We start from the raw sequence: 11,296 nt of genomic DNA, 5'->3' as shown, positions 1-11,296 counted from the left end.
AAAAAAAAAAAAAAAAAAAAAAAAAAATTTCATGCAATTAGTTACTAACAGAACTAAATGAGAAAGCAAATGTACTTAATGTGGCTCATAGAATTGGGTAAACCTTAGAGATAATCTGGTTCAGTGGTCTTCAAACTGTATTCCCAAGAGCCTGTGGAAATTTCATGAGGAAGAGAAAGATGCTGAATAGTTAGGACTTGTGTCTTTCATGGCTGCTTCAACCAGAGTATCTGCTTTGGTCTATTTTATTTAAGATTTCACGTAAGAACAGCTTTACTATTTAAAGAAAAAAATCATAGAAAGATACAGTTAAGGAAATCAATGAGTTAGTGGTCAAGCAAGACTAAAACCCAGGTCTTCTAAAGCCTCTATTTTCTCATTATTTTGAGTAGCAAAGAAAATAGGGTGCCAGTTAATGATGAAAGTATTTGAATCTTGCATTTTGTAGAGTAACTATAGGAATAATATTTATTAAATCATAGGATATTTATATTATTTGCAATTCTCTGAGTTATCAAGCTGTAACTTGATATATATATATCATCATATACACAGAATTATATTCATTTTGTGGTGTTTATGTCAAGGGAAAAGGAACTGTTAATCATTCTCTGTCCTTCCAAGTTTTTTTTCTCACCTAAGGCAAAATAAATAAATATTAATACTAAAAGATAGCTTACAATGGGGAAGTGACAATAATCAGGTTGGAGAAAAAGGAGTAGGTATATTAATTAGGATAAGTCAGTGATGGAAGTTTATAGAATAGGGTAAAAATATGCAAACAGGAAAGGGCTAAGTAAATTTATGTTGTTTTATGATGTTTTAAGGACTTTTTATCACTTAGATTATTTTCATTAATAACTACTTTGAGCTCCCTCAGTTAAATGTATAATCATTCTTTGTAGGTGTCAACCAGCAAAGGCACATTTGGCATAACTAGCCCACATCTTGATTTTCAAAAGCACGCTGCATCTCCCTTTGTTTAGGGAATCTACAAGCTCATGCCGGTAGTGGATAAATAAATGAGTCAATATATTGGATACACTCACAACTGCAGAATTGTCTCTTTCTCCCTTTAATTTGGCAAATTTTTGCTTTGTGTGTTTTGGAGCTCTGTTATATAATGCATATTTGATTATTGGTTCTTCCTAATATATCCCCTACTTTGGCCTGTCCTTGCCTAGAGGATTCCATACTTAAGAATTATCCCTACTTCTCCTTTTTACACCTCTCAATTTCTCTGCCTTAGTTAGAAAGAGAACTGGAAAAACCCAACTTTAAAATTCACTCCCTCTCATTTAGTTAAATTTCAACTGGCTAATATAGGAAAATAGTGTCTTTTATTACTTATAACTTAATTAGTTTATTCCTAAATATGGTAGTTTAGTATACCATTATATTTGTAGATGAAACATCCCTGAATCTATAATTATTATTATTTTTTTTTTTAGAGAAAAACAGTTTGAGACTCTGTCTCTTTATTTTTTTTTCCCCCCGAGACAGAGTTTTGCTCTGTTGCCCAGGCTGGAGTGCAGTGGCACAATTATGGCACACTACAGCCTCAACCTTCCAGGCTCAAGCAGTCCTTCTGCCTCAGCCTCCCGAGTAGCTAGAACCACAGACCCAGCTAATTTTTAAATTTTCAATTTAAAAATGAAATGAGGCCTCCCTGTGTTGCCCAGGCTGGTCTTGAACTCCTGGGGTCAAGCGATCTTCCCGCCTTGGCCTAACTAAATTATAAGTAATAAATAAATCAAATTATTTTTCTATATTAGCCAGTTGAAATTTATCCTCCCAGTCCCTGGCCAGGCATGGTGGTTTATGCCTGTAATTCTAGCATGAACTACCACACCTGGTGAGGGGATTACTGACTCTGTTACCATTCAAGAAAGCTATGCCATTAGCTCTTTTCCATGCCTTAAAAACCTCAGTTTCTGTCAGGAAAGGATAAAGTCTGTTGCTCTCTTCTTGGCATTCCTTTGGTGCATACTATTTAAATGCTTATTATTTAAAATATAAACAAAACATCGATTTGTCTAAGGCCATAAGAGAACTATCTTTTTATTTAAAAAGATGATTTTGCTGAATTTACCTTGCAAAGCTTACCTTGACCATTTTCTTCTGTTATTATGAATATTTGTAGGGTCACTAAATTATAAGAAATTTTCTGTGATGTTAAGATATAATTGGCAGGAAATTATTAAATTAACATGTTTGCTTATTTTTTTTAGCCTCTACAGCTTTACGTTCCAGTCCAATAATGAGAAAAAAAGTATCTTTAAATACGTATACACCTGCAAAGATCCTCCCAACACCACCAGCTACCTTAAAGAGTACTAAAGCAAGCAGCAAACCAGGTTAGGGGTGTGTGTGTTGAGTTTGTGGATTTGCCCCAGAAATAAGAGGAATAGTAACTTGCTTTTAAATGTTAAATTTGTTTTTAATTAGGATCTTTTCACTTCCCTAGAACGTAATGATCCTAAGGGTTAAAAATCTATTATTGTAGTCTATTGATATATATGTGTTTTTTGTCTGTTGTCTTCCTGTCTCCCCACATCTGTTCACAAAATATATTTCACAATCACACTTTTCCCCAAACTAATTAATGGACTGTCTTCTTTTGCCTTTCTTTTGAGTTTAAGGCATCATCTTATATGAAAATTTCTATGGGCCATGCATAGTGATATACACCTGTAATCCCAGCTACACAGGAAGTGGAGGTATGAAGATTACTTGAGCCCAGGAGTTCAAGTCCAACCTAGGCAACATAGCAAGACCCTGTCTCAAGTATTAAAAAAAGAAAGAAAAAAATTGTTTTCTCTTTCCTGAGAATATTTTCATCTCTCCATTCTCAGTCTGATTACGTGACTACCAAAATTAACTATCTTTTATTAGCATTTTTCTACTTTAGCTTCATGGCACATTTAATATTTTTGACCTTTCCTGAAATGCTGTCTTACCCTATTACTCTATTGTGATATTCTATCCATTTATCTTATTCCTCTCCTTTTCTTGTTTGATGATCCTTCTTCTTTCTACTTTCTTATCCCAGACAAGAACATGATACTCTATTCATTTTTCTTACCCTATATATTTTTTCCTCAGAGAATTTCATATACCTCCAAAGCTTTGACAACGGCCTCATTGCAGATGTCTTCATTCTTTTCTTCTTAGTGCTCTCAAATGTTCTTTTGATTAAGAGTTTGTGCTTAACAGTCAGAGAAACCTAGATTAAAATCTCAGTTCTGCTACTTATTAGCTGTGTGACTCTGGACAAGTTACTTAACCTCTCTGATCTTTAGTCTCATAGTCATAAAATCAGGATAATACTACCTTCTTCATAAAATTGTCAGAAATGATTGCAATCTTATATATAAAGTACTTGGCACACATAGTAAACACTCACTAAATGGTAACTGCTATTAATTGTTATATTGTATCCAAACTGCTCTTTACTTCTCCCCAAATAAATTCCCTTAGCATTCATGCCTTTTTTTCTATTAAAATGTTATCCCTTTTACCTCACATCCTTCAAGACTCAATCCAAACTCTTCCACTGATAATGTATTTTTATGATTATCAAAACACAAACTTCAATAACGCTCTGTGCTACTGATTTGATCTATTATACCTGATTACTATCAGATTACCAGGTCTTGTAGTCAGGGGCAGTATCTTAAACCACAAATATTATAGATTTGAACCTTGCACATTCCAACTAATAAGTATGTGGAACAACAGACAATTGAGTAAGTATCTTAAACATAAGTCGTGATGCATCCCATACGCCACAAAAAGCTAACATTTGTATAGTTATTTACATTATAAGCATTTTTCTATTCTCATAGTTCTCACTATAAATGTTAGAGGTCAATACCATTCTTATGTCCATTACAGATGAAAAAAGTAACAGAGATAGTAACTTAATCTCAGCTTACATAGCTAGTAGTCGGTAGACCTAGGATTTGAATGCATTTTGACTCAGTACATTGTTCTTTAGACACATAATAAATGCATTAGTTCGTATACATTTTTAAGTAATAAAGTAAAAATGGTGTTATATTTGACATTTCAAATGCTAAGTCAACCTCGCATTCCTAGGATGAACCCTACTCAGTCATGATATATTATATATATGAAGGTCTATAAAATTCTCTGAGGAAAAAAACATAGGGTAAGACAAACGAACAGAGTAGCATGTCACTGTATGGGATAAGAAAGTGGGAAAAAGAAGGATCATCAACCGGAAAAGTATATCAGAGAAACGGAAAGAATATTATGATAGAATAATATCTTGGAAGTCAGGGTAAGAGAGCATTTCAGGAAGGATCAACAATACAATCAAATGTGCCACGAGATAGAAAAATGCTGACAAAAGATAGTTGAATTTGATTTTGAAGAAATTTGCATTTGCATTTGTAAAAGATAGGATATTAGTCTGTAGTATTTTGTTTCTGTTTTGTAATGCCTTTTCCAGGTTTTGGTATCAGAGTGATGCTAGCTTCATAAAATAATTTGGAAGTGCTTTCTATTTTCTGAAAGAGTTTTATAAGATTTTATTTCTTCCTTGAATGTTTGATAGAATTAATTTTATTTCAATTAATTTTGATAGAATTTATCTTTCCTTTTTGTGATACTTTTGGTAGTTGTATTTTTTTTTTTAGGAATTTGTTCATTTTATGTAAGTTGTCACATTTGTTGCTCTTTTATTATCTTTTTAATGAATGTGGTAATAACTTTCATGATACTGGTAATTTATGTTCTTTTTTTGTGATCATTCTCACTAGGGATTTATCAATTTTGTTGGCTTTTTCAAAGAACCAACTTTTGGCTCTTTGTTTTCCTGTTGGTTTTATGTCTAAAACACAACTTTTTGTTTGTTTGGTTTTTTTCGACAGTCTCCCTCTGTTGCCCCAGCTTGCGTGCAGTGGTGTGATCTCGGCTCACTGCAACCTCCACCTCCCGGGTTCAAGCAATTCTGCCTCAGTCTCCCAAGTAGCTGGGATTACAGGTGACCACTGCCATGCCTGGCTAATTTTTTTATGTTATTAGTAGAGATGGGGTTTCACCATGTTGGCCAGGCTGGTCTCGAACTCCTGACCTCAGGTGATTCGCCCGCCTCAGCCTCCCAAAGTGCTGGAATTACAGGTGTGAGCCACGGCACCCGGCCTTAAAACACAATTTTAAAAAATTATTTTAAATTATTTTAATTATTTTAAAAATTATTTTCTGCGTTCTACTTACTTTGGGTTTACTTTTATCCTCTATTTCTAGTTTCTTAGGTCATTGATTGTTATCTATTTCAAACATTTAAAACTTTAAGTTTCCCTCTAAGCATTTTAGTTGCGTCTCACAAATGTTATATTGTATTTTCATTATCATTCAGTTAGAAATACTTTCTAGTTTATGTGTGATTTCTTCTTTGATCCATTGCATATTTAGAATTATATTGGTTAAATTCCAAATATTCAGGGGTTTTTTATTGTTTTTAATCAATTTCTTATTTAGTTCCATTGCAGTTATAAAAGATACGCCGTGTGATTTCAGTCTTTTAAATGTAGGACTTATTTTATGGCTTAACAACTGGAATATTTTGAATATAATATGTGTACTAAAAAAACCCCAAATGATTGTCTTATAGTTCATTGATCCTAATGGACACTATTTTATCATTGTGCCTGAGGTCAAGGTTGTTGATAATGTTCAGATAGTCTGTCTTTACTATTTGGTTTTTCTTTGGCAGAGAGGTGGTCAAGGAAGGGATTGGTTGTTCTATCAATTGTACAGAGAGCAATTACACTCACAACTGCCGAATTGTCTGTTTCTCCCTTTAATTTGGCAGATTTTTGCTTCGTGTGTTTTGGAGCTCTGTTATATAATTAAATGCATATTTGATTATGGGATCTTCCTAATATACTGACTCATTTATTATCATGACTTTTTTTCTCTTTAATTTCCAGTAATGTTTTGTTTTTAAGGTTTGTTTTATCTGATGTGATATAGGTCATCAAACTTTCTTATGCAAGGCATTCTAACAAATCTGCCTTATAGTTGCAGTTTACAGTTCATTAACATTTAATGTAATTATTGATCTGTTGAGGTTAGTCTACTACTTGATGTTTTCTGTTTATTCCTTTTGATTATTACACCTTTATTCTTTCCTACTTTACCTTATTTTGTACTAATTCAATATTTTTAAGAATTTTATTTAACTTTTCTATGGACTTTTGCTATATCTTTTTGCATTTTGTTGTTGTTGTTGTTGCTCTAAATATATATTCCTAATTTTTCACCATCTACTTAGGGTTAATTTTGCGCCACTGAAAGTAAAATATAGAAACTTTGCCACTGTATAGATTCATTTACCTTACCCTCTTCCCATTCTTTATACATAGTTATCCTTATGTGTTACTTCCGCATATATTATAAACACTATAATACAATGTTATGATATTTGCTTTAAACAGTCATATGTATTTTAAAGAAACTTAGAGGAGAAAGAGGTTCTATATTTATCCATATATTTGCCACATTTTTTGCTCTTTATTCCTTCCTTGAAGTCTGTGTTTCCATCTGGTTTCATTTGCCTTCAGCCTGAAGCTTTTTAGCATTTCTTAATCTGCAGGTCTGTTGGCAACAAATTCTATTCGTTTTATTGTGTCTGAAAAATGGCTTTATTTTGCCTTCAATTTTGCAGTGTAGTTTTTGCCAAATAGAGAATTCTTGGTAGAAAATTTTTTTATTTCAGCACTTTAATGATATTCTACTGTCTTCTGGTTCCCATTGTTTCTGATAAGAAGACTTAGTTAATTTGAATTACTGTTCGCATAAATGCAATGGGTTGTTTTTCTGTGCTTGCTTTCAGTGTTTTCTCTTTGATTTTCAGCAGGTTGACTATGGCATATTTATGTCTATATTTTTTTTCCTTTTTGGTAATACTCCAAAAAAGATGTTGATTTGGTTGATGTTTACTTTTACTTACTTTTCATTCTGTTGTTAAACCCATCTAGTTTTTATTTCAGACCTTTTATTTCAGATATTTATTCTTTTAGGTGTTCTGTTTGATTGTTTTAAATAGTTTTTTTTGCAGGGATTTTTCTCTTTGTATTCATTATAAACTTATGTATCTTTGTCCTAGAGCATAGTTAGAATTGTTGCTTTAAAATTCTTGTCTGTTAATCTGACTCATCTCCAAAGAGATCTGTATCAATTTATGCATTCTCAGCAAGAAAGATCTTTTTCTGTTTCTTAGTATATTAATTTTGGATTATATTGTAGACATTGTGAATGGTATGTTATAGAAACTCTGGATTTTGTTATTTCTGTTATGTTCCTCCAAAAAAAATATTGTTTTGTTTGTTTTTAAACAAAGAGTTAGCCTTGGCTGAGCTCAGATTGTAAAACATGGTGTTCCATGTAGTGGCTGGCAAAAATTTCAGTTCATTTTGCTTTAGCTGGGCTCCTTGGACTTTACTCTGCTCATGCCATACATTTGACCATCATTTACAAATAGAATTGTGGGCTCATCCTTTCTGAGATTTTCCACCTTACTTTCTAGCAGCTGTGGTTGCCGCAATACTTGTCTTCTGCTTCTTATGTTGGACTTGTAGCCATTGTACATGGTGCGTATTAGGGCCTGACCTCAGGCTAAAAAGAAGGGGAATCTTATTCCATATTGTTCCCTTTTCCCAAGTGCTGATTCTTCTCTAGTAACGGCCTGCTCTTGTTCACTATTTAGTGTCTTCAGGTAGTTCTTCCTCATATTTAGTACAGAGTGTATATTTGTTATCTGTGGGAAGATTGGTCTGATAGGAGCTTACCCATACATCTATTCATCCATATTAGAAATGTAGTAAAGTAATGCCACCTAGAATGGTTTTTTATTTTATTTATTTATTTATTTATTATCATTTTTTTTCTTTTGAGACAGCGTCTTGTTCTCTTACCCAAGCTGGACTACAGTGTTGCAATCATGGCTCACTGCAGCCTCAACCTCCCAGGCTCAAGCAGTCTTCTTACCTTGGCCTCCTGAGTACTGAGACTATAAGTGTGTGCCACCACACCCAGCTAATTTTTAAAGTTTTTTGTAGAGAAGGGGGTCTCACTATGTTGCCAGGGCTGGTCTTGAACTTCTGGGCTCAAGCGATCCTCCCACATTGGCCCTCCAAAGTGTTGGGATTATAGGTATGAATCACCCTGCCTGGCCTAGAGTAGTTTTTTGATAATTCATTAAGACTTCATGTTGGTTTAGATATGGAAGGATGATTCCTAAGTTAAGAGTGCTTCTAGTTTTCTTACATTCTAGCTTTTTAGAGTGGGATAAGATAGAAGATACAGGAGGAAATAGATGCTTGTAGGGAAAATGATGAGTTCAGTTTATGCACATTAAGTTTGTCTTTCTTGTCAGATATCTTTAAAGAAAGTTTCAATTGGCAGTTGTATATACATGTCTTGAGCTAAAGGAAAAGGCCCAGGCCAAAAGTATAAATTTAAAAGTCATTAGCACAATGAATGGTAGTTAAAAATTATAAAAATATATTAATTTCCTAGGAAGAATGTAGAGTAAAATGAGAAATTAATTTTGTGAACACAGCCCATTGTCATTACCTTTCTATATTCGTGTTGAATTCTAAAAGTAAAAGGTTAAAATGCTATATTAAATTTTTACATTTCATTTACATCATAATTATAACAAGAATTGTTTTGTCAATCAGCAGTATTATTTGAACTTGGATTGTTTGTGTAAATTTAAGCAATAGTTTTTTGTTTTTGTTTTTGTTTTGTGTAGCTGCAAGTGGACCTTCTAGTGCAGTTGTTCCTAATACCTCATCTCGGAAAAAGAGTATAACTGGCAAAACAGAAACGCATGAACACAAAAAAAACACTGGGAAAAGAAATGAAATCTTAGCAGAAGCTGGAACTTTTATACTTATAAAATAGAATGTTCTTATATTTCTCCTTATGCATTTATGTGTTCACTTAAAATGTTTTAAATCTAAGGGTTTCTTCGTTTATATTCAGGTAAGAAACTTTTGTCATGATCTGGAAATGTTTAAAACAATGTTTGTAGGCATTCAGTGAGTAGCAAAACTTAGAGTGATAAAAATTGTTGTTAATATGATGTTTACCATGTGCACATAGTAATGAAAAGGAACATAAAAGCCCAGCAGGCTCGTACCAAAGTCACACCAGTAATGCTATGTACTGCAGAGTCTGATTAGATGGCCTTTGTGCACACTTTTATATTCATGGGATTGCATCTTAGCTGTAAAAACTTCTAGGTTGAAATCTGATAGCCAGGGTTACATACTGGGGACTTTTAAAGTATCTTTCCAGAGAGATTTCATTAACTGTTTAGATTAGAATATCTTTCCCAATTGTTACAGTGACATATATGCTGCAATATTTAACAACTGGAGTATTAGCCACATGGGCTAATTTTCAATCTGTGTTTTGAATTTTTTTTATTATATGTTATTTAAAATATTACATATGCAGCTGGGAGAACTACACCTTTGTGCACATAGATTTATATATTAATTTGTAGAAAATATTTTCTTTATATATTTCCTTACCATACAAGGTGCCTTGTTCATCAGGAAAACTTTTGTTGCATATGTTGACAAGAAAGGCACCTTTAGAGTTTCTTTTTAAGTATAGTTGACAAATGTATAAATGTTACATTTATTTTCAGAGTTCTTTTAGATCTAAAGAAGTCAGTTCAAAATGGAAATCAACAACGTTAGGAGAAATCTGAATTCTGTTAAGTTAGTACATATTATGTATAGCATCTGTTTTTAACCATTTCCATTCTCATCCCTAGTGTATCAGTTGATCACACTAAGAAAGCTTAAAGATTGAACATTTGAAATAAATGCTGTTTATAAATGATTAGATTTTTGAAGGGATATTGAAATCATTGTGCTGTGATTTCATCTATGATAAGAAAAATAAATTTATTATCCTTGGTGCTTTTCCCCCCAACCAATGCACAAATAATTGTGAACCACTTGAAATGACTTAAACTGGTAATCCAAATGGGACAATCTGATAAGAATTTCATGCATTGCTAGTTAAATAACTTAAATTGCTAAAGCTCTAGCTTGAAACTTATGTTTAGAAAAACTATTGATTTCCCATGGTATGAATATAAGTATTGTAATTCTTCAAAAGAGACTCTTCTCACCTTAGTCATATATGAATTAACTTATAGGAAATAAGCATACTATATGTTAGCTGTTTTAAAAGGTACCAGATGTAAGAGTTATAAATATATACAATTAAAGAAGTTCATGTACTTCACATGAATGTAAATGTGTTATATGGAGACATGTCTTGTAAACAGTTGAATGTATGTAAGTTTTCTGTTTGTGAAAATGTAGTTAATGTACTCACTGTGGAGGTAATAAGGAATCTACTTTTTTTTTTTTTAAATGGAACCTAATTAAAATATTTCCAGAATCAAAGAGACTTAAATGGTAAATTTTAAAATTTTCTTATCTCTTACTTTTAGTTTTCAAAGTAGAAAAAATCAGGAATTTTTTTATTAGCTAGTACTTACATATTAAATGAAATTTATTATTGGCTATATACATAGCAATATATTATTTTCCAAACTAGAAAGTACAGTACAACTCACTTTTTCTATTGTTATGCAAGAACTGTTACTTTACTGTAGTCACCAACTCAGTAGTATTGCTCTGTAGACTAGAGTGTCTGTTTGTAAAAATCTTAGAATCATTTTCCAAAACAAATAAAAAGTCTACTATATCAGAGCAAAATGTTATAGTTATCACTATTTAGTGGCAGTTTGACTGAAGCATCTGTGTCTCACTTGATTCTGTCCTGAGAAGATGTGAGATTTTTGGTTTTAAATACTAGAAGATATTTCTTCTTATAGCCCAGTCCTGCATCCCAAAGAGGTGAACTACCCCAGCATGAAGAATTGTTTATTCACCCTGAGATATTAATCTTCATACTATATTATTCAGTTCCTTCACCCTTAAAAGCCATATAATAAGCTCAGACCTAACTTAGCCCTTAAAGTCTAGTGTTGGCAGATTCTGCTGCCCTGGTTTAAATGAGTTACATAGTCCGTTCTCAAATACTAGCAAATTTGTGGGGGGTGTTACAGCAATTTTTGGTGAAGAAGAAAAGTGTGCTGAACACCTTATGTCAATGATAGACAAGATATAGATGCTGAAGGGTATACAGTAAAGTAAAAACATGTGGCAGTGTGCTTAGTATAAACATAGAGCACAAAGGCAATAGATGGCAATTATGAGAAAAAAGTTAA

At 32.7% G+C, this 11,296-nt stretch overlaps 1 protein-coding gene across 2 annotated transcripts in view; it reads left to right on the top strand.

Moving 5' to 3' along the window:
* Window positions 1-10,470, top strand: part of PPIP5K2 (diphosphoinositol pentakisphosphate kinase 2) — a 79,884-nt gene extending 69,414 nt beyond the window's left edge. For both annotated transcript variants that reach the window (XM_017869156.1, XM_017869157.1), the window contains 2 exons: window positions 2,232-2,357; window positions 8,789-10,470. In XM_017869156.1, coding sequence (XP_017724645.1) covers window positions 2,232-2,357; window positions 8,789-8,940 — 278 coding nt within the window. In that variant the 3' untranslated portion in view covers window positions 8,941-10,470. The remainder of the gene's footprint in view (window positions 1-2,231; window positions 2,358-8,788) is intronic.
* Window positions 10,471-11,296: the final 826 nt, after the last annotated feature.

The sequence above is a fragment of the Rhinopithecus bieti genome, unplaced genomic scaffold (genome assembly GCF_001698545.2).
Source record: "Rhinopithecus bieti isolate Rb0 unplaced genomic scaffold, ASM169854v2 scaffold_4104, whole genome shotgun sequence".
Classification (NCBI taxonomy): domain Eukaryota; kingdom Metazoa; phylum Chordata; class Mammalia; order Primates; family Cercopithecidae; genus Rhinopithecus; species Rhinopithecus bieti.
This window is presented reverse-complemented; position numbering and strand designations above follow the sequence as displayed.